The sequence below is a fragment of the Trichosurus vulpecula genome, chromosome 2 (genome assembly GCF_011100635.1).
Source record: "Trichosurus vulpecula isolate mTriVul1 chromosome 2, mTriVul1.pri, whole genome shotgun sequence".
In the NCBI taxonomy this organism is placed as follows: domain Eukaryota; kingdom Metazoa; phylum Chordata; class Mammalia; order Diprotodontia; family Phalangeridae; genus Trichosurus; species Trichosurus vulpecula.
In genome coordinates, this window is record NC_050574.1 from 11,978,797 (window position 1) to 12,004,024 (window position 25,228).

Genomic DNA, 25,228 nt, shown 5'->3' on the forward strand with positions numbered 1-25,228 from the left:
CATATAAGTGAGGCTCATCTAATATCCCCTCTCTCTATACCTTCCTCCGTATTAGATTGGTTGTTGGTTGTTGTTGGTTCTCAAAGAGGACCAAAATGACATCACTGTGCTAGAGTCAAGTTTCAACATGTCTGACTGTGGCTGATCAGACCAGTACGAGCTTGGAGTGCTCTACCTCAGGTGGAACACAAATAGTCCATGTGAACATTTGGGGTGGATACTCCAAACTTGTGCATCCTGCATTTCCTTTGAGCTGTTTCAATTCTGCTTTGCTCATAGAGCCCAGCACCTTCTCTGATGTGGGCACACCATGCTGAGCACTCCTATGCCAGTGTCTCCCATGTCACACAATCAATTCCAAAGTTCTTGAGAGAGACCTTGAAAATGTCCTTGTATTGCTTCTTCTGACCACCATGTGAATGTTTGCCCTGTGTGAGCTCTCCATAAAATAGTCTTTTTGGCAAGAGTACATTTGGCATTCAAACAGTGTGGCCAGGCCATTGGAGTTGCACTCTCTGAAGCAGAGTTTGAATGCTTCACACTTTCATTCAAGTAAGGACCTCAATGTCTGGTACCTTATCCTGCCAGGTGATCTTCAGAATCTTCCTAAGGCAATTCAAATGGAAGTGATTCAGTTTCCTAGCATGATGCTGGTAGACTGTCCAGGTCTCACAGACATACAACAATGAGGTTAGCATAACAGCTCTGTAGACCTTCAGTTTGGTAATCAGTCTAATACCTCTTCTCTCCCATTCTTTCCTTCGGAAGCTCCCAAACCCTGATCTAGCTCTGGCAAGGCATGCATCAACCTCATCAATGCGTACATCCCTAGAAAGTACACTACCAAGGGAAGTGAACTTATCCACAGCATTCAGAACTTCTCCATTTGCTCTAACTGATGGTTCCACATGTGGATGGTGTGGCAGTGGCTGATGGAGCACCTGTGTTTTCTTGGTGTTAATTGTTAGACCAAAATTAGCACAAGCAGCAGAGAATTGATCCATACTTTGTTCAGAGGTTGCATTGAGTGCACAAGCATCTGTATATTCTCCTCATGAACCCCAATTATGAGAAATAGATGGTTCCACCCCCTTTTTCCTCCTTTCTCTATTAGAGCACCCTCCCTTTCCATTCCACCCTTCAAGTCCCCAGAACAGAACAAATCCACCCCTACCTGTCTCTATTTTTCTTATTTAACGCCCTCAATAATCTTTCCAGATATTTAGGTTATGAAAGGATGCTTGATCTGTCTCCCCATTAGATCATTAATATCTTGCTATATACCTACTTCCAAATACTCAATAAATTTAGCTTTTGGTGTTTTTCTTGACTTTTATACTTTTATTCCAAAGTTCATACTCAGCCCTGGTTCTTGGATACGAACCGCTTGAAAGTCCTCAATTCCATTATAGACCCATTTTTTTCTTTTGTAGGATTACACTCAACTTTGTGGGGTAAGTTGTTCTTGCTTGCAAAATCTTTATCTTTAGCCTTTTGGAATGTTCTGCTTCAAAATCCCCCATCATTTTAAAAAGAAGCTGCCAAGTCTTGTGTGATCCTGATTGGGGTCCTTTAAACTTGAACTGCATCTTGCTAAATACTTGGAGTATTTTTTTTCTTTAACGTGGGATTTTGTATATGACATTCCTCGGACTTTTCTTTTTGGGGTTTCTTTCAAGAGAGGGTTACTGGCTTCTTTCTACAGCTTAAAGCATCAGTCCTCACCCATCTCAATACTGGATGTGGAGAAAAAGATAAACCTGGGTTGCAGACTGTACTGTACCCATGCAGATGGGCAAGCACATTCTCATCATGGCCTTTTCAGAAGAAATGAATCAGTGCTTTTTCCAAATACAACTTTCCTTTTGTCAGAGGGCTTCATTGTCTTCTCAGTGGAGTGTAAGCGTAAATGTGTATGAAATTCCTTTTTAAAGGGTCAATGCTTACAGATTTGGCTTCAATTAGATAGCTGTTTGGAATCGTAACAACACTGATGTCACATAAGGCAATTCTACCCCACAGAGCCTCCTAGTTTTCAGGCTTGACATAGAAACTCCCTAAGCTACCTAAATTGTTAAACACCTGTTTGAAGCTTTCAGAAAAGATGTTTAACCAATTTATTACTACTAACACTTAGTATTTGTGTAATGTGTTAAGATTTGTACATCACCTTGTATAGATTAACTGAGTTTTGTTCCTCAAACAATTCTGTGAGGTGGGTACAATAATCATTATCCCCACTTTTACACTTGAGGAAACTGAGACCCAGAGGCTAGGTGACTTGCCCAGGGTCACATAGTTGTCATGTATCTGAGCCTTGATTTGAACTCACATCTTCTTTCCTCCCGGTTCTGTGCTCTATCCATTGTATCACCTGGTTGCCCCTATAATAGCCAGCATTTATATAGCAATTTAAGGTTTGCAAAGCGCTTTACAAATATTATCTTAGCTTACCTTATCCTCATAAGAACCCTTGGAAGTAGGTGGTAATAGTCACATTTTACAGGTGAAGAACCTGACCCTAATAGAGGTTAAGTCACTTGCCAAGGGTCACAGAGCCAGTAAGTGCCCAAGGCTGGATTCAAATTAATGGCTTCCTAAGTTTAAATCCCTGTGTCCTCTCTACCACCCAGCTGCCAGTTTAAAGTCCACTTATTTCCAGAAGCCAAAAATAGTTCGACAAAGTTGACGCTTAAAAGAGATGCATAATAACTCACCAGAGAAGGGAGACTTTGGTGGAAAACATCAAAGATTTGCCATCTGCAGTGGCTTTTGTATATGTAATTAGGGGAATAGCCCCACAGGGTAAATCTGTTAGGTGGTAGTGGGCATGCCTATGGAACATTTGAACATGAGGCTTTTGCTGTTAATGTTCATACTTTAGCAACGTATAGATAGCCAGTTCAAACATATATTGAGTCTTACAAGTTAACTGTTTGATCATTTGAAAATATGTTGTCTTATTCACTAAATTCAGCCTTGTGAATTAGGTCAATAAAAGTAAATTATTCCAGTGTTTCGTTTCTGTGGCCCACTACTACATAAATAGAAGTAATGGCACAAATCCAAGCTACGTGATATTATTCTTTAACATAACTCAAACAGCATAGATTTATTGGGAAGGATCTGTCTAGTTATAAGCTCCCAATGTAAAGGTTATTGTTTAAATTTTTTTAAATTATTAGTAGATGTGCTTCTGAAGCCATAATTTTCCATTTCTCATCACTCACTTTTCTGAGTTTACATATGAAGCCTCTCCAGTTATTAATAGACAAGTAAAAAGTATGGCGTGCCCTCATCAGAGAAAGTGCTGTGCTCTATGAGCAAAGCAAAATTTAAATAGCTCAAAAGAAATGCAAGATGTACAAATTTAGAGTATCCACCCCAAATGTTCACACAGACTGTTTGTGCCAGACCTGTGGTAGAACATTCTGAGCTCATATTGGTCTGATCAGCCACAGTCAGAGGCATTATAATTTGAAGCTAACATAGTGATGTCATTTTGGTCTTCTTCAAGAACAAAGGACAGTCATATAAAAAGTAATTGTTTTGTTAATTCTCTTAGACTGTGTGTTCCCATGTTGTTTAAAATAGCCAAGCATATAAATTCAGTTAATTCATTCAGAGAGCTGAGCAAGCCTATTAAAAAGTCAGCTGAAATAGATTGTTTCAACCTAGTATTTACTGAGTGTCTACTGACCATTTGTTTGACTGACTGTGCAACTGGATTTAGTTAAAGATTGAGGACTGGTGATTTGTGTTGGCCCGATTCACTTTAGTGTATAATGGTAGAAAGCTATTACCTGACTGGTGATCTCCCTTTGTGCTTAGATTATACTTCCTGCAGATTTCCATTTGGTAATGATAGATTCCTTTAATGTTCTTTGTTTTGGAGAAATAATCATATGTAAGAATGAAGGAATTTCCTGTTTTATATGGAATTTTAAGCAAAAATTTCTATGTGGTCATACTTCATCCCCACTCCAGACTGGCAGGTCTGGTAACTCATCTCTGACAGTTATCAAACAAAGGGGGGGAATAAACAGATGGTGGGATAAGAAAGAGCCAAATAAGTGCAGGTTTTTATTGTGTACACTTTGAGGGATTTGTCTGTATTATTTAAAATTATGAATTTTTTTCTTGAATGTAAAATGAACATTACTGGAAATCAAGCAAATTGATAATTCATACTGTTGATTCCCTTTAACAGACTCGATATGGGGTAGAGGGACAAGAAGAGTAAATGCTTACTCTAAGTCCACAAATTTGAGTGAATGGAAAAATAATAATAACCAATAGAAACTCAAGTTTATATTGTACTTACTATGTGCCAGGCACTGTGCTAAATGCTTTATAATTATCTATTATAAAATACCTTCATTCTTAATTAGCTTGCCAGCATTAAAGCCACTATAAATAAATAATTCTATCTATTAATAGAAACTGTAAAATTCAGTTAATTTTTAAATTTATTTTTGTTTTTAATGGCACTGTTATTTCCAAATAACCCCACCCCATAAAATCCTTTTTCATAAGCAGAAAACAATTAAGTGAAGCAATCAATCAATAACCATTTATTAAGTGCCCTCTATAAGCCAGGCCCTGTGCTAAGTCCTGGGAATACAAAAGAAGCTAGGGGGGGGGTCACTGTCATTGGGGAGTTTACAATCTAACCAGGGAGACAACGTGCAAACAGATATGTACAAACAAGCTGTACACAGGATAAATCAGAAATAATTAAGAGAGGGAAGTTCCAAAATTAAGCAGGGCTGGGGAACACTTCCAATAGAAACAAACTGAACCCAGTAGCAGGGAGGCAGAGTATGGAAGAATTAGTGCCCATATTCAAACACTTAGCCACATAGAGGAGAGAAGTGCATTTATCACCAGTTTTGGGGATCCAGGATTCTTAGACATTGTGCAAAATCAGAAGTCTGAAGTGTTTATAACATTTTCATTTAGATCATGCAGTTATTGGGTATACCATTTTCCTGGTTCAATTTCTGCAAAAGTTCATTCAAATTATTTATTTATTTTTAAGTAATATTTGAATTACCACTCACTCACTTCTCCATAAATGTGACTTCCTCCCCTTGCTTTGTCCTATGCCACCTTCTTTCTTCACACCATCTCAGTGATCTCATCCAGTTCCAGGGATTCAATTCTTGGGCCTATGCAAATGACTCCTAAGTCAACATACACAACCAACTCTATCCTCTCTCTTGAACACTCTGTGCCTCCAAGTGCCTACTCAGCATTTTGATCTAATTGTTCTTTTGGTGTCTCAAACTAACATTTTCATGGCCCTGACCAATCCACACACACACACACACACACACACACACACACACACACCCCTTTCCTTTCTCTGGTAATGGCCCTATCACCTTTGGCAGCTAGGTAGCACAGTGGATATGATGGGGTGCTTGGGTACCTGTGCTTGCACCTAAATTCTGAGATCACATTTTTCCCTAGCCTCAAATCACTATCCGTGGCAGTTTCTCCCTAGCCCAAGGACGCTATGCCTAGCACTTACTCATGAGTGGTTCCCAGCATGACACTTATCTCTTTCCCTGGTACAGTAACAAACTGCATCAGTAAGAACTTTGAACTGGCCTTGTACTAGCTCATAAAGATATTCAGTATCCACTGGACTATCTGTCCCAACCTCCCTACTTCATTATATGCATCCTGGACTCCTCATTGTGTGTATCCTAGACTTTAGACATATGTATACTCCCCACATCTAGCTTGTCAAACAAGACATTGATGGGTCGGCCCTGACCACTAGTTGACTTAGTGACACAGCAGACTTGAAACCACACCTCCCTGTGGCCCCCCGCCTTGGGCTTTTCCTGGTGAACTCTGGGTAAAACACCTGTGCAGTAGATACAAAAAGTACATGTTCCTTTAAGAACTGAGCCCCCCTCCTTAATCACTCCCTAATCCTGCCCCACCTCAACTAGTTAGCATACTTGGCACATTTTTTACTACAGAATAACCTATATAAATTTTTAACTGTAGCCCTCTAAGGTTGCAGGTTCCCTAAGAACTCTTGCCCGCTGAAAAGCATAATAAATCATTACCACCTTGACTTAAAGAATGCTTGAGTCCATGAATTCCTTCCGGAGGACGCTGTCCAGCGCTCTGGTCCTTGAAGGGTCCCTGAACCCCCCTCAAACTGTATCAGATAGAGTGCCAAGCCTGGAGTCAAGAAGTGAGTTCAAATGTGACTTTAGACACTCATCAGCTATCTGACCCTGCTCAAGTCATTTAAGCTTTGTCTGCCTCCCTTTCCCCATCTGTAAAATGGGGATGATGATAGCAACTACCTCTGAGCATTGTTGTGAGGATCAAATGAGATCCTAATGATAGAGTTCTTAGCACAGTGCCTGGCGCATAATGCGCTCTACGGAAATGTGCCTAAGTTGTTCTTGACTATTATTGCCTTTCCATTCACTCAAGTTTGCAAGCTCAAAGTCCCCTTTTCCTCTTCCCTCTCACTGCCCCTCCCCCCACCTCCATGCCCTCTCTCCCACCCCCCTTTTTCCAGTCACAGATCACTGTCCCAGTGAGGCCTTTATCTCCTGTCCACTGGACCCTCGCACCACCTTGCTGGTTGGTCCCTTCCCTCCCTCTCCGGTCACCCTCTCCATGATTGCCAACACAGTCTTCCTAATGCACGGGTCTAAATGTCCATTCCTCTGCTCTTCCTGGTTCCTTGGAGGCCGTTTGTGCCGTCCCACAAGCTGGCCCCTGGCCGTTGCCCCAATTGGTCTTGTGTCATTTCCCAGAGTGCACCCCGCCCTCCAGTGCACCCCCATCCCCTCAGCTGTTTCCCATGTTTGGAATGCACGTCTTCATCTCCCCTTTTCAGACTCTTCATGTTCACTCCCAGCTCAGCTCAGCATGGAGCCTTTCTTGATCTCCGGGTTTTCAGTTCTTTTCCTTCTCAGATTACCCTTCATTTCTGTATCTGCATGTACATTATATCCCTCCAGTAGAATGGAAGCTCTTTGAGGGGAGGGGCTGTGTTGGATGTTTGTCTTACTGGCTCTAGTGCCTAGAAGTGTCTGTCAGGTACCGAGATCTTGTGAGACTCAAATAAGAGAATGACTGGAAAGCACTCTGCAACCGTTAAAGGGCTGCCTAAATGCCAATTATTATTATTAAATGTTGTTGTTACTGTCATCCTTCCAGCTTCCAGGCCTTCTAATGGACCCCTCCTGAGCTCAAACAATGTTTCTAGAACCATACTGGGGTGTGCTGATAGGTATTTAACAATGGGCTCTCTGGGGGAAAATGTTTGCACACACCATTAACTTTAATCTTCATTAACACTCTCCGAAGTCTCAGTGATCTGCCAGTAGCCTATAAATCAAACCTCAAGGTGTAGCATTTGTATTTCTGAGGTGTAAATGCTTAGCTCTGAAAATTTAACAATGGGCTCATCTAGAGGTGGTGCACAGTGGCCACTTAATAAATGTTTGTTGAATACAATTTGACTTAATAGAACAAAATCTAGTCAGAAAGTGTAAGGGTTTCTCACGCATATGTTAAGGTCAGTTCAGTGACCCTCTGATTATTCATCAAAAGCAAGGCATAAAACAGAGAGACAGACACAAGCTTCCCCGAGTTCTTGGCACTGTCCTGTGGAATGCCCTGTGCTAGGCTGGTGAGGCCCTTCAAGTACTACTGCTTGCCAGGGACATCGTGCTGGCTCTGTTAAACTGTTTCAGTGAGATCCCTGCTTACTCCAGACATCAGCCCAACAAGGCAGACAGGAACAATTTAAGGGATGCCAAATATCTGTTGTCCAGACTCTGCACGCAGTTGGATGACCTGTCCAGTGAATGAGCATGCTGGTTCAGATGTCTGAGACCAGTACTGCTGATGGACACTGATATTAGCCTACAAGAATATGGGGATACGTTGCAATTGGGAAATTGTCTAGTGCTTTCCATGATCCCTTGCAAAAAAGCCATCTTTTTAACACAAACATCTCTAAGCCAAGCTGCATGTTTAAGAATGTTGAAATACAACATTCTGAAGAACAAAATTGTGGTTGACCCAAAGGGAATTGGAGTGTGGCATGGTAGGTGGAAGGAGGCAGTGTAGTTTTTCCACTGATGACCTAGGTGGGAAGAGTGGCACAAGGAATCTTTGGTGGAAAAGGATGTGGGCCAGTCGAATAGCAAGAACAAAGGGTACAGGTCAGCCATTCCACATGCTGCCCTAAGACCCACAAAAGTGGCCTTTGGGGTGGACCTTCTGAGAAGGATCTTTGAAATAGTAGAGATAGATATTGCGTGGGCTAAGAAAGTTTGAATGGGGTACAACGTGGGGATATGCACATCAAGATCACAGGACGTCCCTCCCCCCATTCAGTAGTGGCACTTGCTAGCATTTCAATGTCTTCTGAAAAACAATAGTAGTAGTAGATATCCTCTCTTTCTTATAAATTTAATGGCATTGTTTCTGATATATGCAAATTAAATTGGCTCTTGGTTTCAGTTAAGTGGTGTTGAATGCTTTTTCTCCATGTATTGCTCAAAGAGTCATCCCTGGAGTCTCTGCCCAAGACTAGAGATTTAGCCAGAAACACCTGGGCCCAGGTCCTGCATCTGATACATCCTGGTTGTGTGACCCTGGCCAAGTCATTTAACTTCTCAGTGATTTGGGCAGGTCTCTATAAGTTGCAGGGAGGGTGACAACTTGCAGTGGTGGAGGGAGTTTCCAGTTCCATGTATCACACATACATACACACATTCAGACATATCATACAGTTCCATATAGCCATGTATCAGTCCAGTCCCTATCCATGGTAAGATCCAGGTGGAAAAATATAGTTAAGTTAGTTTGGGAAGGCAGATGGAACAAGATTTATGACCAAAACAAAAGTAGAAAATTCTAAAAATTATAAATAGATAAAAAGTACTATTGTTGAGAGAGAAACCCAGGGATTCAGGAATCCCAAAACTAAAGTTCCCAGGGCAAGGTCGCCTGGAATGAATTCTCAGACCCAAGCAATCTTTAAGTCAAGTTGGCAAAAGTTTATTGTTATGCTTTACAGCAGGCAAGAGTTCTTAGGGAACCTGCAATCTAAAAGGGGAAACAGCTTTAGGTTATATAGGATATTTTGGGGTAAAACATGTGCCAAATATGCTAATTAGTTGTTTTGGGGTGGGATTAGGGAATGGTTAGTTTTTAAAGGAATGTGCACAATTACTATCCACTGGGCAGGCGTTTTACCCAGAATTCACTGGGAAATAGTCCAAAGGGGGGCCACATGGAGGTGTGGTCTTAGGCCTGAAAGGTCACTAGGTCAACTAACGTCAGGGAATACCCAGGCTGCTCCTAGCAATGTGTCGTTAGTCAAGATAAATGTAAGGGAGTTTACACATGTCTAGGTCTAGGATACATATGATAGGTCAGGAAGTAGTAAATATTGTTATGACCCAGTGCACAGCCAGTTTAGCATGTACACAGGGAGTCCGGACCAACAAATGTATAGGCATAGCTGGCTACTGTGTTGGAAGGAGAGATAAGTGTTTTGCTAGGGCATGCTGCCCTTGAACTGGAGAGAAATTGCCTGAGACAGTATTTTGAGGCTAGGGAGAGATGTGATTTTAGAACTGGATGTGGTTTTGGAATTGGGGTCCAGGCACAGGCACCCAAGCAGAAGCTAAGGAGAAATGTAATGTTAGAAACTGGATCTAAGCACAAGCACCCCATCACTATGAGTGTACCTTGGAGGGAAGTAATTTTTAGGGACTTTTGTAGCAACTGATCAGAATATAGGAGGTGGTTAAAGGTCAATTATTTGGGTAAATTATTAAATCCCAAATAGCTACTGCTAGAAAGTATATTTTATTAAACAGCATAAGATTATCTACTTGTAAAGCTTTGTATGTAGCAGAAATAATAGATTAGTTAGTATGTGACAGTGAAGGAAGCTCGTAGGGGCTTTTGAAATGAAGAGGTGCCCAAGTTCTCCTATCAATGGCTCCCACCATTTAGCAGCAGATGTTCCCTAAATGGACGATTTTGTAATGTCAGCAGCTACACCAAAGGAGACCACAAAACTTCAGAATCCCAGTGAAATTTATTGAAGGACATTTTTTTAACAGCAGCTAAGGGAGGGCGGCCTCCTCCTCAGACCATGGGATCTTGTTGTGTCTATAGGTTGGGTTTCACACCCATCATGTGGGTCACATGACTCCCATGTTCTCAGAGCAGTTTGTGGTGGGTGGCCCCGTCAAAGGTTGCACCCATCCTTTCTCTTCTTATACATAATGACCTTCATTTATGACTTTTAGTTAGGCCTCCTTGGTGGAAGTTTCCCAGTGATTATATGTAACAGATTAGCCTACACGGGGATGGCAGGCATAGGATTGGATTGCTAATATTCCATGTCACTGTTCGAGGCCTCTTAAACTAAGGGATTTGAGAACAACACTGCCAGTCATCCCAGAAAGCAAAGTATCATAAAAAGCTCTTCCACCAGGGCCCAAAATGAGCATTGTTTACTAAGTCTGAGTTTTAGAGACAAAGAAGGATCTTAGGTCTATAGATATGGAGAACAGCAGAGAGGATCAATAAACTGCCTAGGTCTGCAGGAAACAAAAAGTCTGCAGTCAACATTAATTCTGAAATTCAATTTTCAAACTAGCCGAGTTCCCTTGTCTCTAATTACTCAGTTTTTGCCAAAGAAACAACCTCGAGCCCTGTTTCCAGCTAAGTAACAAGCAATGACAACAGGTCCCTTCAACACGGAGATTGCAGTTTGCTCTTGAGATTTCTCACATTCATACAAGATTGGATTTTCAAAGGGGGAGGGGTCCTGCAATATAACTATCAAGGGGATGCCTCCGTGCCCTTTTGTGGATGACACTTCATTTGGCACACGAAGGGGCATGGAAGCATTACTGTTGATATAGGGATGGATTTCAGCAGGGGAGGGAGATATGCAATCATAACTGTCAAGGGGAAAATTCTATTTCATACCCAAAAGGGCATGAGGTCATGGATATTCACATAGGTATGTATATGCCCATTTGGGGGGAGCAGTCTCCTTCATCTTCACACAAGGTTAGCAGTACAGTGACAATAATCCTAAATAACAAGCAGACCTTCATATACTGTATAGGAAGAGGGAGCTGTAGAAGCCACAGAACCAGACGTGGTAGGGCGAGTCGTGGCAGATACTGACTGGCTGGCCTCAGTGATTCTGAAACTAGATGGTGTCTAAGGTTGTTTCCTGATTTACAAATCCTATAACATTATGACAGTGATTACGTGTGATGAAAAATTAACATTTGGACTGTGAACTGTGACAATGGTGTCGTGTGTCTAATTTCAAGATGTATCTTGCTTGAATTATTCACTTAGATGAGGGGTTTAATAAGTGAAGGAGGTGATTTCTTGGGATTCCCATTGGACGATGAGGGGTCTGGGGTGTGGGGTTGCAGAATAAACCAGTACTAGCTACATGCTACAAAGTTTAGCGCAAAGCACAGCAGTTCCAAAGTGGCCAAAGTTCACTCAGGACCCTGGTAACTGTCCTTATCTTGCTTCTACCTTTACCTCTCCCCACATCGTTTGGGGGCAGAAGGAGCCCCGAATAAATAGGAATATGTTTGATGTTTCAGGAATCAGTCACTTTCAAGGATGTTTCCGTGGACTTTACTCGGGAAGAGTGGGGACAACTGGACCCTGCTCAGAAGAACTTGTACAGGGATGTGATGCTGGAGAACTACAGGAACCTGGTCTCCTTGGGTAAGGATGGTTTTCTCCAAAGACAAAGAATGTTCCACATTGGACATCTTCCTTTTTTCATTTTCTAAAGTCTGGGGTGGGAAAAGGGATCTGACTTTCTTGCTGAGCGGGGATGTTAATATTTCAACACTCATTTGTTAAGCACCTAGTATGTACCAGACACCATCTGAGGCTCTAGGGACTCAGAAAAAAAAAAATCAAAAGTCATTCCCCAGGAGAAGCTTACATTCAATGTGTGGGTTTGAACATATTCACTGAGAAGTAAATGCAAGATAATAGGAGGCATGGGAGAGTTGACATATGAGCTAAGCTTTGAAGGCCACCAGGGATACTAAGAGGCAGCAGCGAGGGTTCTAGAACCTTATCCAAGTGGTTTCCCAGAAGCTCTTGCATAGGCAATCATTTAAAATGGTTTGGTACTTGCTCAACGTGGAGAACCTCACAAAATCATGCAAGTATGGACTTCAGATCTCTGAGCCCACCTCAGGCACACCTGAAACTTCCAAACTAGCAACAGCAGCGTGTCCCCACAGTTACCAAGTGCTTGAAAGAGGTTTCATTAAGGAAACCGTTTGTTCTTTTTCATTGGCATAATGATGTATTGGTAGTATTGAGCCCAGGCCAACCAGTGGGGCCAAACACAGACCCGTTGGCCCTAAAAGAATGCTGAGTTCTTGCAGCACAGGCTCAGAAACATAGAACTTCAAGGTTTTGATGTGGCTTCTCTCATCCTTGAGCAGACGCTGGTCACCAAAGCCCCCTAACTACACAGAGACATGTATGAGAGAATCAGTGTATCTATGGGCACCCCTTGCCACACTGACGTGATGCTTCCAGAGAAGGGCAAAAGAAAAGGTTACTCCAAAGAAAAAGATAATCCCAGAAGAAACTGGAGAAGCAAAAACTTAGGGTGTGGGAATAAGCATCACTTTACACACTTTAACAAAAGTGAAATTAAAATTTTTTTAAAAAAATACAGAATTTCAAGATAGGAGAGTATATTAGGAAGGCAGAATTTATGATTTCAAAGAGAATGTCATATGTGCCTAAAAGGTCCGGAACCGCAGGATATAAGGAATTCTCTAGGCAGAAGGCAGGAGAACTAAAGCATGTATTTACACTCCACAATAACAAGCCCACAAACCAGCGTCCCCATTTTGATATTTTCATCAAAAGCTTCCAGGCCCAAAAAGTCCGCCTTACAAGGGTAACCAGAAGGCCACAGAGAAGCGAGATGGTATAAGACAAAATCGTATACATGCTTCCCCTGTACGGTAAGAAGATTACCCACTAGCCTCTAGTCAGCTCTGCTACCGGCAGCTCAGCTTCGGCTGTAGGTGTCTCTGGCTCCAACCGGAAAAGGAAAGGAGGATCTTCAAGCTGTCCTCTCCCCTCTTATAGAGTTTTTGACATCATCAAGCGCCGCCTGAACGACCAGGGCCGATTGGTTCTTGACTTGGCCCTTCCCCCTAGCGTAGACCACGTTAACACACTTCCCCTCAGCCAGCCCCACGACTCATCACACTGGAAGCTCTGGTCCTGCCCTGGAAGAGCAAGCCCCAGCGTCCAGGGAAGCTCAACGAGGCGAGCTGAGTCATTCAAAGAAAACAAAGTCCATTCTGGCTACAGAGAGGTCCTCAATGGCCATCTGTTCTAACGTACACTGGGAAAAATCCCCTCCACCCTGAATGGTCATCCTCTTTGCTTGAAGTCTCTTGTGAAGGGACCATACTGCCTCCAGGCTCAACCTCTCCTACTTTTAAAGAAGCTCTATTTTAGGAAGTTTTTCTTTAGAATCAAGTCTAAATGTGCTTTTTTGCAGCTTCTACCCATTGTCCCTCTGCTATCTAAGGCCGAGGTGAAGAAACTCAGCCCTCTTCCACATAATAGCCCCTTCTAGACTTGAAGGTAGCTCATGCCTTCAAGTATACATCTCTTTGCCGATCATTTCCAGATCTCTGTTTCCAGGCCCATTCCCTTTCCTAAACTCCAGTCACACATTCTTATGCCTGTAGGAAATCTCCACCCAGACATCTCACACTCAAAACAAATACAACAGAATTCATTATCTCTCCCCATTCTGTAATGGCCTTGTTGCCATTGAGGGGACCCCCATCCTTCCAGTCACCCAGGTGGATGACTTCTGAGTCATGTGATCCCCCCCATCCAATCATGGGCAAGTCTTGTCAGTTGTACCTCCCTAATCCCTGTCCCATCCATTCCCTCCTCAACACACACAGCCTCCTTCAGATCCTCATTACCACAACTAGTCTTCCTGCCTCTCATCTCTCCCTTCTCCCATCCATCCAGGTCTTCCCTATTCCACGTCCATCATTCCATCCCCTCTGCTACACTGTGTCTCAGAAGGTAGAAATGAGTTCCATCTGAGATATGTTGAGTTTAAATACTCCATATGATGTCCAGGTGGCAGTATTATCACTATGTATGAATTGGGGAGTTACTATATCAGAGGAGATAATGAAATGCATGGGAGCTAATGAGATCATCTAAAGACTGTGGAGAGGCAATGAATAGAATGGTGCACTTAGAGTCAGGAAGATCTGAGTTCAAATCCAGTGTCTGATACATGCTAGCTGGGTGACCCTGGGTAAGTCAGTTCCCTCTGCTGCCTCAATTTCCTTATCTGTAAATATGGGGATAATAATAATGACATCTAGCTCCTAGAGCTCTTATAAGGATCAAATGAGATAATATTTATTAAACACTTACAAATCTTAAAGCAACATGTAAATATCATTTTTGTTCTCATTAATATTAGCTTTTATTACACAGGTCCTTAACCTGGGGGTCTGTGAATTTGGATGAGAACCAAATTGCATTTTTTTTCCACTAATCTAACTAAAATTCAGCATTTACTTTAATTATAAGTGAAGGCAACAATCCTTATTCTGGGAAAGGGTCCACAGGCTTCACCAGACTGCCCAACAAATGCATGACACCAAAAAGATTAAGAGCTAGTAGTGTAGAGAGAAGAGGGCCCAGAACAGAGCTTTAGAAGGAGACTGCTAAGCTGGTGAGGGATGGACGAATCTCCATGAAAGAAGGAACAGTCGGAAAAGCCATCCTTCCCAGCCTAGCTCCTTCCCACCTTCCCATGCTTCTGATCCTTCCCTTGTGCTCTGGGAGCACAAGCTGCCCGATCGACTTGCAGTTCCTCACACACAACATTCCATTTCCCATCTCCATGCCTTTCTCTAGGGGGAAACGCTCCACCCCCTCACCTCTGCCTCTGTGTTGTACTGGCTTTCTTCAAGGCTCAGCTCAAACCCTGCCTTCTGCAGGAGGCTTTTCCCAGGCCTCCCAGCTACCAGCATCTTCCCTCGGGGATAACCTTCTATCTAGTCTGTATCTATCTTGTGTATACCTTGTGTATACCTTGTGTGAGTTCACTGAGGCCTTTCTATCTATTCTTAGCACAATATTTGGCACATAATAAGCACTTAATGAATGCTTCGTGACTGACTAGGAGAGGGAAGAAAGAACAATTCCATAGATACCTAGGGAGGAAAGAACATATGGGAAAAGAAGGTGGTCATGAGCTAGAGCAGGCCTGCACAGCCTGTGGCCCACAGGCATATCAAAGGATTTTGGGCAGCCCTTGAAAAATGTCAAGGATGTTTTCCTCTACACACAGTTCCACAGGTTGTGCAGGCCTGAGCTAGAGGGCAAGGGGTACAAAGACTTGAATAACAGTGATAAGATCATTGGTAACCTGGAAGAAAGTTTCTGTACAACTGGAAGCCAGAATGCAAGGGGTTAGGAAGTAGAGGGAATTGATCTAGACAACCATCTCTATGATGGAAATGGCATCTTGAATGGGCAGCATGGCCAAGTGAAGATTTCTTAAGGACCCAGCAGGCCTGGGTATGTTTCTGCCTAACAAAGAAGGAGTAGCGGTAGGGAGAGGTTGAAGATGAAAGTGAGAAGGTATGATTGACAGTACAAGTGCCCAGTGGAAGTGGGACACCAGGAAGTAGAGAGGTTAGCTCTGGCAAGGAGGAAGCCCACTTCTTCCCCAGAAACTAAAGCAGAGGAGGAGAAAATGAGGGATAACCTCGCAGGGTTTTGAAGTGTGGCCTTGGGCAGAAGAGGGAGGCAAGAGACAAGAGTGTTTCTGCACAGTGTTCCCAGGGGAAAGATCTTTGCTTATACTATTGGGAATTGGCAGCCTGAGAGTGGTCTGGGCCTAAACCTCCCTGTTTCAACAATCCGGCCAGCAGCTGCTGTGGGGGGTGTAAAACCAACAACAACCAGCTCACAGAATGCTGCAAGCTCAGGTTCTTTTGATCTGCTTTACTAAGGAAAGCAACTTTAAGGGGTTAACAAGCTTATTTTAATCCAGCATACAAATATCATTCACTTAGTTCAGGGGAAAAAGCCAGCACCCTGAACTTCAGAGCAAATACAAAAAAATTACAAACATCAACAGACAGACCTCGTCTGACTCAAATCCCAATACATAGTTACCAGAGTTTAACAAAGTCCCAGCATCCAGTTTACGAGCTGGAGGGCTCTTAGCTACAGCTGCCTGGAGTCTCCATATCACTGAGCCACCAAGAGTGACAGCCCTAAGCAAATAGTTCTGTTCTCCCTTTTTATACAGTTTCAAATGTCATCAAACATCATCTGAGCGACCAGAACTTAGGCTCCTATGATTGGCTCTGGTGTTAGCACCTCCCTTCATTGGCCCCACCTGGAGCCCCACCTTAGTTACCAATTCACACCCACATAGACTTAGCACCTAGTAGATAGGGGTTTGGGCCTGGGGCTTAGCACCTAGTAAGACTCAATCAAAGACACTGAATTAATCAAAGGAAACAAAGGCCAAACTCTTCAAGGGCGCTTGGCCAAACAAGTGCTAAGAGCCCATCCGATCCCCAATACACTCCCATATCCTCAGCCAATAAACTCTTATTAAGTGCTATGTGCCAGGCAATGTACTAACCACTGAGGATACAAAGAAAGACAAAACCAAAGACTAATAGGGGAGAGAAAATGTAAATGACAAGGTATACACAAGATACACGCAGAGTGGGTAAAAAGTAATCTCACAGGGAAGGCACGAGCGGGTTGGGGTTGAGTGAGGGCCAGGAAAGGGGTCCTGTGAGAGGAGAGACTTGAGCTGAGTCTCAAAAAGAAACCAGGAAAAGTAAGGGGCATTTCAGGCCTGGGGGACAGCCAGCGCGAAGACACAGGGGAGGGACATGAAGTGTCCTGTCAGAGGAAAAGCAACTGGCCAGTGTAGCTGGATTATAGAGTATATGGACAGCATCCTCTTTCAAGGACTAGCGCAATGCTTAAAGAGATGGATTGTTGAAGATGGTCCCTACGTAGCAGGATGGATCAAGTGAAGTAATTGTCTGATCCCCGATCCATTCTGCAATCTTGTTTCTTAGCAGTGTAATTGGAAGCCTACTTCTGAGGCGCTCTGTGCCCTGCTGCCCTCCCCTTCCTGACTTAGCCCTCTTCCCAGGAGTAGGTGGGATTGAATTCTGCATGACCATGCTCTAGGCATTTTGCGCTTTCCTTTTCTATGAGCAGGGCTCCAGGTTTTTAAGCCAGATGTGATCACCAGGTTGGAGCGAGCAGAAGCACCTTGGACATTGGACAACAAAGTCCTCAGACCCTCCTGTCCAGGTAAGTGAAAGAAAACCAGCAGGTGGAAATTACCAGAACAACAGCTCTGCTGCTAAGTCAGGAAAACCATTTCTGAAATTACAGACAAGAAACATCCGTCAAAACCCTCCCTCTGCCCTCAGGCCTGTGGAGAAAGGGGGACACTGCTGGGCATCAGTTCTGAAATGGCACTTTGTCTCCAGCCTTTTCTTGTTTCTTCAACAATGTACTGAGACCATCCATCCTTTACCATGCAGCTGTGTTCCTGACATCTCTCCCCATGTTCTCTCTAGTCCAAGGTTAGGAGGTGTCCTTCCTTGTTTTTCAGGCTAACCCTTCCATCTATACTCAGAATCCCAGTCCTTTCTGCTCCCTGGAGACATTCTTCCCTTGAAAAGCAGCACCATACAGTAGGAACAGCACTAGCTTTGAAGTCAGTCAGTCAACAAGCATTTATTAAATATCCAGGCACTTTGCTAAAGTGATGGGATTATAAAGAAAGGCAAAATGATGATCTCTGCCCTTAAAAAGCTCATAGTCTAAAGGGGGAAACAACATTCAAGCAACCTGAAGGAAAGTAGGAATGAGAGATGAGGCTGGAGAGTTTCCAAGCATGTCTGAGAAACAGCAAGAAGGCCAGTGTTTCTGGAGCATTGAAGTGGACATGAAAGGGAACAGAAGAAGAAGAGTAGAAAGGGAAAAGTCTATTGTGAAGGGCTCTCGAAGCTAGAGAGAGGAGGCAGGGCCAATAGCCTATTCCAGCTGTCTAGGAAGGAAAGGATAAGGGTCTGGGTTTTATCCCAAAGTGCCGTCATGAGTCCCTCTTGGTCCTTTGATATTTCCCATTATCCTTATCGAGAGGAAGCACAAGACTTAGAGTCAGGAGAACCTGAGTTCAGGTCCTACCTTTGACACTCACTAGCCCTGTGACCCTGGGCAGGTCACATAAGCTCTGGAAGCTCCTTGAGAGCAGGGACTGTCTTTTGTCTTTCTTTGTATTCTTAGTGCTTAGCACAGTTCCTGATGCTTGTTGATTGACTGCCTGATCAATCTGGGTCTACATTTCCTCATCTGTAAGATGAGGGGATAGCACTCAGTGGCCTCTCTATGATCCATGATCCTTTGGTCCATCAACTCTAACACCAGGGACAACCACTACCTTCCCACCTTTCCGGTTGACCTCTCCTCAATCTTTGTCCTTTTGGTACTTTATCATTTGGAAATTATTGAATCCTTAGTATGTGTTCTATCCCTTTAAATCTACAAATATTGTGTTGTGCCAAGCACATACTGTATACTGGTACCTTCTAGAATGTAGTAGAAAGAGCAGTTCAGAAACCAAGGGTCTCATAGAATCCACCAGAGGAAATACCTAATGCAGGGCTCTACTCAGCAAGACTGGCTCCCTTCCTTTGTTCCCAAAGCAGACTTCAAGGCTGCTTTAACTTGTGCTGTGATCCAGGTCCCCCTTCTGCACCATTGTATCAGGATTCTTCTAGAAGGTGGGAAGCCTGCCTTCATCTATATAGTTGGGGAACTTCTCCCCAGTCTCTAATGACTGAACAAAGTCAATGCACTGTCTCATGTTCATTTTATTTGCCAGATTTCTTGTTGATATCCCTTCACAGACATTGATATTCACTGCCTGAGTAAGGTCCCATTGTTCACCATTCCTCACTGGTTTCATTAGTTCTTAATAAATATCTGTTGAAATGTGAGGTCTCGTTTCTTCCCTCTTGGCACAAAGAAAAGGGAGCATATATATGTGTGCATGTACACACACATACATACATACATATACATATATACATACATATATACACATATGTATATATACATACATATATACACATACACATATGTGTGTGTGTATATATATATATATATATATATATATATATATATATATATATATATATATATATATATATATATATATTTTTTTTTTTTTTTCCCTCCTTTCAGATTGGGAAATGAAGCCTGAGATCAAGGAGGCCTTTTCAAAACGGGGAATGTATATGGAAGAGTCATTGCCAGAAAAATTAAAGAGTGATGATCCCTGGGATTGTCCCTTGGGACCAGTGTGGAACTATGATGGGAAGTTCAAGAAGCAACGCAGGGGTCAAGAGAAAGAGTCAAGGGAAGTAATGGTCATCCCCAAGAAAGTACCCAGTGAGATGAGAAGCCAAGCAGATAATTTTGGGAGGAATTTTGGACAAATGTCATTTCTTGTTGCACAGCAGAATATTGCTACAAAAAGGAGTCTTCATCAATATGATACAGATGGAAATGGCTTTAAACAGTATTCAGAACTCATTAAATATAATGGAATTTCCCCAGGGTTGAAGCCTTATAAATATGAATACAGTAAAGCTTCCAATTCTGACTCACACCTTATTCAGTACAATAAAATACCTCCTATGGTGAGAATCTCTGATATTGACAAATTTGGCAAAGCCTTCCAACAAAAGAAGCACCTTATTCAACCTCAGATAAATCATGCTGGACACAAAGTCTATAAATGTGGTGAATGTGGAAAATTCTTCAGACAGAGCATGCACCTTATTCAGCACCAGAGAATTCACACTGGAGAGAAACCATATAATTGTAATGAATGTGGAAAAGCCTTCAGGCAGAAAATTCACCTCATTCGACACAAAACACTACATAGTGAAGAGAAGCCCTTTAAATGTAATCATTGTGGTAAATGCTTCAGTGACAGCTCATCACTCAATGTACATCAGAGAATTCATACTGCAGAAAAACCCTATCATTGTAATGAGTGTGGCAAAGCCTTCAGCCTGAGTCAATACCTTATTCAACACCAGCAAATTCATACCACTGAGAAACGTTATAAATGTAGTGAGTGTGGCAAAGCCTTCAGCCTGAGTCAGTACCTTATTCGGCATCAGAAGATACATACTGGAGAGAAACCCTATGAATGCAATGAATGTGGGCAAACCTTTACACAGCAAGGAAGTCTTACTCAGCATCAGAGAAGCCATGCTGGAGAGAAACCCTATAAATGTACTGAATGTGGAAAAGCATTTGGCCGGAGTCTGTATCTTACTCGACATCAGAGGATTCACACTGGGGAGAAGCCCCATATATGTGGTGAATGTGGAAAATCTTTTAACGATACCGCAGTCCTTGCTTTACATCAGAGAATTCATACTGGAGAGAAACCTTGTAAATGTAATGTTTGTGGAAAGGCCTTCCGCCACACAAACCAGGTTACTCAGCATCAGAGAATTCATACCGGAGAGAAACCTTACAAATGTAATGAATGTGGGAAAGCTTTCACTCACTGTGCTGGCCTTACTCATCATCAGAGAATTCATACTGGAGAAAAGCCCTATAAATGTGATGAATGTGGAAAAGCCTTCAAACAGAAAGTTTACCTAACACAGCATCAGAGAACTCATACTGGAGAGAAACCCTATAAATGTGATGAATGTGGTAAGACTTTCAGGCAGTGCTCAGCACTAATTTCTCATAAAAGAACTCATACTGGAGAGAAACCCTACACATGTAGGGAATGTGGAAAGGCCTTCAGTCATAGCTGTAGCCTTACTCTGCATCAGAGAATTCACACTGGAGAGAAACCCTATAAATGTAATGAATGTGGCAAAGCATTTAGCCAAAATATATTCCTTACTAGACACCAGAGAACTCATACTGGGGAAAAACCCTTTAAATGTAGTGAATGTGGGAAAGTGTTTAGCCAGAGTATGTCTCTTACCCGCCATCAGAAAACACATACTGGGGAGAAACCCTACAAATGTGATGAATGTGGAAAAGGCTTCATCCAGAAGATACAGTGTATTCAACACCAGAAAATTCATTCTGGAGAGAAACCTTAAGAACAGAGCTTGTAAGAAAGGCTTCCAGTCATTGCAGATGCATAATCACTCAACAACCAAGAATTCCTACTGTGATAGAAAAGTTATAAATATTACAAAAGTTATCAATGTAATGAGTGTTAGAAGGCCTTCAAGTGTAGTTTATTCCTCAACACAGCTTTCAAAATAGAAATTAAAAAAGCTTTAGTCATATTTGTCATTTATTGATCAACAAATATTTATTAAGCACCCATTCCATGCACCAGAAATATGAATACAAAGAATGAAGCCATCCCTGCTCTCAAGAAGCTTACATTAAATAAAATTTAAGACAACAATTGGTACATGAAACCGAGAAAGAAAAATAGTCATCTCTTTCCTGCAATACTCTACTGCCATTAAGTGGTAGTTGATTTATGCCCTCCTAAAAAGGAAATGCATAGGGCTAAAAGTCTTAAAATAAGATCTCTGAGAAACATGGACCTCTAAGGTCACTTGCAGATCTAAACCTAAGACCCTATTACCCATGTGAACTAATGCAGAACACAACAGATCCAGGTGAACAACATACAGCATGACTACCATGACATACATGGGAGCCACACTAAAAGGTAGCCGAACTCTGATTAAACACAATAAGCACTCTTGGTTCCAGACAACATACGATGACGCGTACTTCCCTTTGAGAGTCGGGAAACAACAGGCATGGAATGTTGCATGTGCTGTCTGACACAATGCTGATTTAACTTTTTTTTCTTTGTTACGAGGGAGGGTTCTGGGAGGGTGAGGGTGGGAAAAGGTAGATAAGGAAATCATGGTGCTGTAAAAGGGGCACAAATAAAGCAAAATAAAGCTTCCTAATACACTGTGCTTTCTTGAAAATGAAAGGTGAACTTACTGAAATTTTGGTATCCAAACTTAAATGGCATTTTTGTGAGGGAATAAATAAAATACGTAGATAATTGATAAGCCTTAAATAGATTGATTTTCCCTGAGGTAGGTATATGTCCAGCTCCACAGCATATGAAAGCCTTGTTCACATGCATTGCACTTGGTAGATGTTGGCCAGTACACATAGTTCCATCTTTGTGAATCATCCTCAAGTTTTCTCATGTTTTAGTCAGAGAAGCTAAGATAAAGACAGTGTAGACCTCAGCTATGTTCTGGAAGAGCATCTCAGAGGTGGAAGTGTTGTGGATCTTCATTCTCAATGGGAGGCAGAGTAAATGAAATGGGAAGTTGTCCTGGGCCTGGAGAAACTGGCCTCCCTGAGGACAACAGTTGTGGTAAGGAAAAGAGGAAAATAAGTGTTTATAAAGCACCTACTATGTGTAAGGCACTGTACTAAGCGCTTTACAAATATGATCTCATTTGATCCTCACAGCAACTCTGAGACATAAGTCCTATTATTATCCCATTTTACAGTTGAGGAAACTGAGGCAGGGGAGTTAAGTCATTTGCCCAGGGTCATACCACTAGTTAGTGTCCGAGGCCAAATTTGAACTCACACCCTGTGGTTTGGAGAGGGAAGGGAAGCAAAGTATTTCTTGTAGGTTAGGAATTAGCTTTGCCCATCAGAGCTGCACAGTCCAGACAATTTTCCAGGCACGAGTGGAAGCTGGGTCCAAGAACTCAGGCCTGCTCCAGATGGCTGTGCTGGCATTGGTTAACTTTATACTGGAGATGGCCAGGGTCTGTTTTTGGGTGTGGAGTCTCCTGTCTGTGCTCGGGTCTCCCTTGATCTCTCTCCAGACCTCTGGAAGATCTTGTACAGGGCCATGGTACAGCTTGTATATGGGGTAGTCTGACCCAGTTATGGCCTAGGGATTGGGTCTGTGATTTCCCTTGTAGAGTGGATTCACCTCCTCTACCCATGGCGCATTGCCTTCCCTCCAACTCAGAGTTGTCTAGGGAACTCAGATGTTAGGTGACTTGCCGAGGGTTAGAGCTGGCACTTAACCCCAAGCCTTCTTGACTGACGCCATCACTTCACTGCACCAAGCAGCCTCTCTTGATTGTATCATTGCAAAATCATACCAAAATATCAGGACTCAACCAACCAGTGAACACATTTGCACTTAACACATAGGCTAAGAGTCCAAAATATGTCATCTTCTGTTAAGTAGCCCAAGATTTCAGAGTAACACATGCCTCCCCGATGCAAATTTGCATTCCCTGAAGATCTAACAAGGGTGACTTCCAACAACATTGCCCATGTTCCCAATTCTGGATATCGGGGAAGACTACATGATGCCCAACAGATCATCAGGAAATACAGCAGTTTCCTTCTTTTGGAGTACTTTCAGAGTGACATATCTTCCTGTAAGATTCACAAGTATGGCATTTAGACATGCCCAAAATGAGCAATACTTTGTGAGGGTCCAGACCTCCCACAACTGGGTGGCCTTGCCACTTACAATCACTCACAATGCATAATCGAATAAAGTTTGTCTGGGTTCACACCTGCTTTGGTGCTTGTAAAGGTTTGTCCCGAACTCCAGAAAAAAATAAAAATGAGGAAAATCAATTAGAATGAATATCTAATTAAGATGGAATACAAAATAACATAAATAGCAAACAAATAAATCATCCCCACAGATACACTTGTGTGTGTGGTATAATTTTGAAGGGGTCTGTCTTGACTCATGCAAAAGCATAGACCTAAAAGAAGTCATTCCCGGAGAAGCCCACCACAGGATTACATAATCCTTGGGATGTATATGGTCCCTCAGATTTAGAGTACTACACAAAGTGATTGGGGCTCCCCTGGAAGGAATTGGGTGCTTGGGACTACCCAAGAGGCAACCCCACCCCTCCCATCAGGCCTGTGTCATCCAAAATAACTCAGTTATACAGAGGAGGCCAGGTTTGCTCCCTCACAGCATGGCTCAGTCCTTTGCCACTTCCCCTTAATGGTCATGTTCTTGTTCTCTAAGAGGCATTGTCTACTCAGCGCTTCTTAAACTGTGAGTCTCAACCCCAGGTCATGACCTATAGTTTAAGAAGCCCAGGAGCCCAACTCTAGGCATTCCCATGCCCCTACTCTTCCTAGAAGTCTGGTTCTCAGGACTCATCACTCCATAAGAGGACAAGTCCAAGAATGTTTCTGTCATCCCACCACTGCTTCTTGGAACCAAGCAGTTCTCCTTTCCTTGGCTGCCATCTTGGACACCAAGAGGTTGAAGCCCTGACTCTCCACAACTGCATCTAGGAATTTGGGATATGGATACTGTTGCCCTCTACCCCTGCTTCCTGCTGCCACCATTTCTCAGGTTAAAAGGCCTTCCCACTGTCTCCCCAGCAGTCATTTCTGGCATCAGATGGAATGGAGCAGATGGTCCCAAGGGGACTGTGCTTGATGCACATGCTTCCTCACCCTTCTCAGCCAAGGGCCACTCTCTGGTTCCCATATAACCCTCTGTCTCTGACTCTCTTGTCATCCTTTTTTGGCTCCACCCACTCCCAGCCTCTAGCAGATCTCTCGTTTGGACATCCAGGGTACAGCTCATATCTAAAAAGAGTCTCACGTATTGCCCACATGCCAGGATTCAGTCAATCAATAGAAATGTTTGCACTGATCAAGGACCCACAGAAGTCCTAGTCAAAGGCCTCATCTTTTCATCTTAAATTGCCTCGTCATATCTTCTATGTAAGTGGCTCTCATGCTTTACATTTTTTTTTACCATCTCACAATTGAACAAAAGATGGAGAGAATTTGAGATCTCATTGTGCTTATCATTTGTTGAACACAAGCAAAAAATAAAGAAGTATTTTATTTTAAAATTTATTTTATGTTATTTATATGTAAAAGGCTTTTTTTTACAACCAAGTTTCTCTTATTCATATGTCAAGACCATTCAGGATTCCTTTGAAGAGGTAATGACAGAACTAGCCCTGTTCAATAAGCAGACATCAGTTGAGGAATAAAACAGGGAGATCTCATGCTTTTCTTGCTTACAATATAGTATCAT

General features: G+C 42.6%; 1 protein-coding gene across 1 annotated transcript in view; it reads left to right on the forward strand.

The window, feature by feature from the left end:
- Positions 1–22,201, forward strand: part of LOC118839274 (zinc finger protein 260-like) — a 38,798-nt gene extending 16,597 nt beyond the window's left edge. Inside the window, exons 4-6 of the mRNA XM_036746723.1 lie at positions 11,652–11,778; positions 17,341–17,436; positions 19,381–22,201. Coding sequence (XP_036602618.1) covers positions 11,652–11,778; positions 17,341–17,436; positions 19,381–21,278 — 2,121 coding nt within the window. The 3' untranslated portion in view covers positions 21,279–22,201. The remainder of the gene's footprint in view (positions 1–11,651; positions 11,779–17,340; positions 17,437–19,380) is intronic.
- Positions 22,202–25,228: the final 3,027 nt, after the last annotated feature.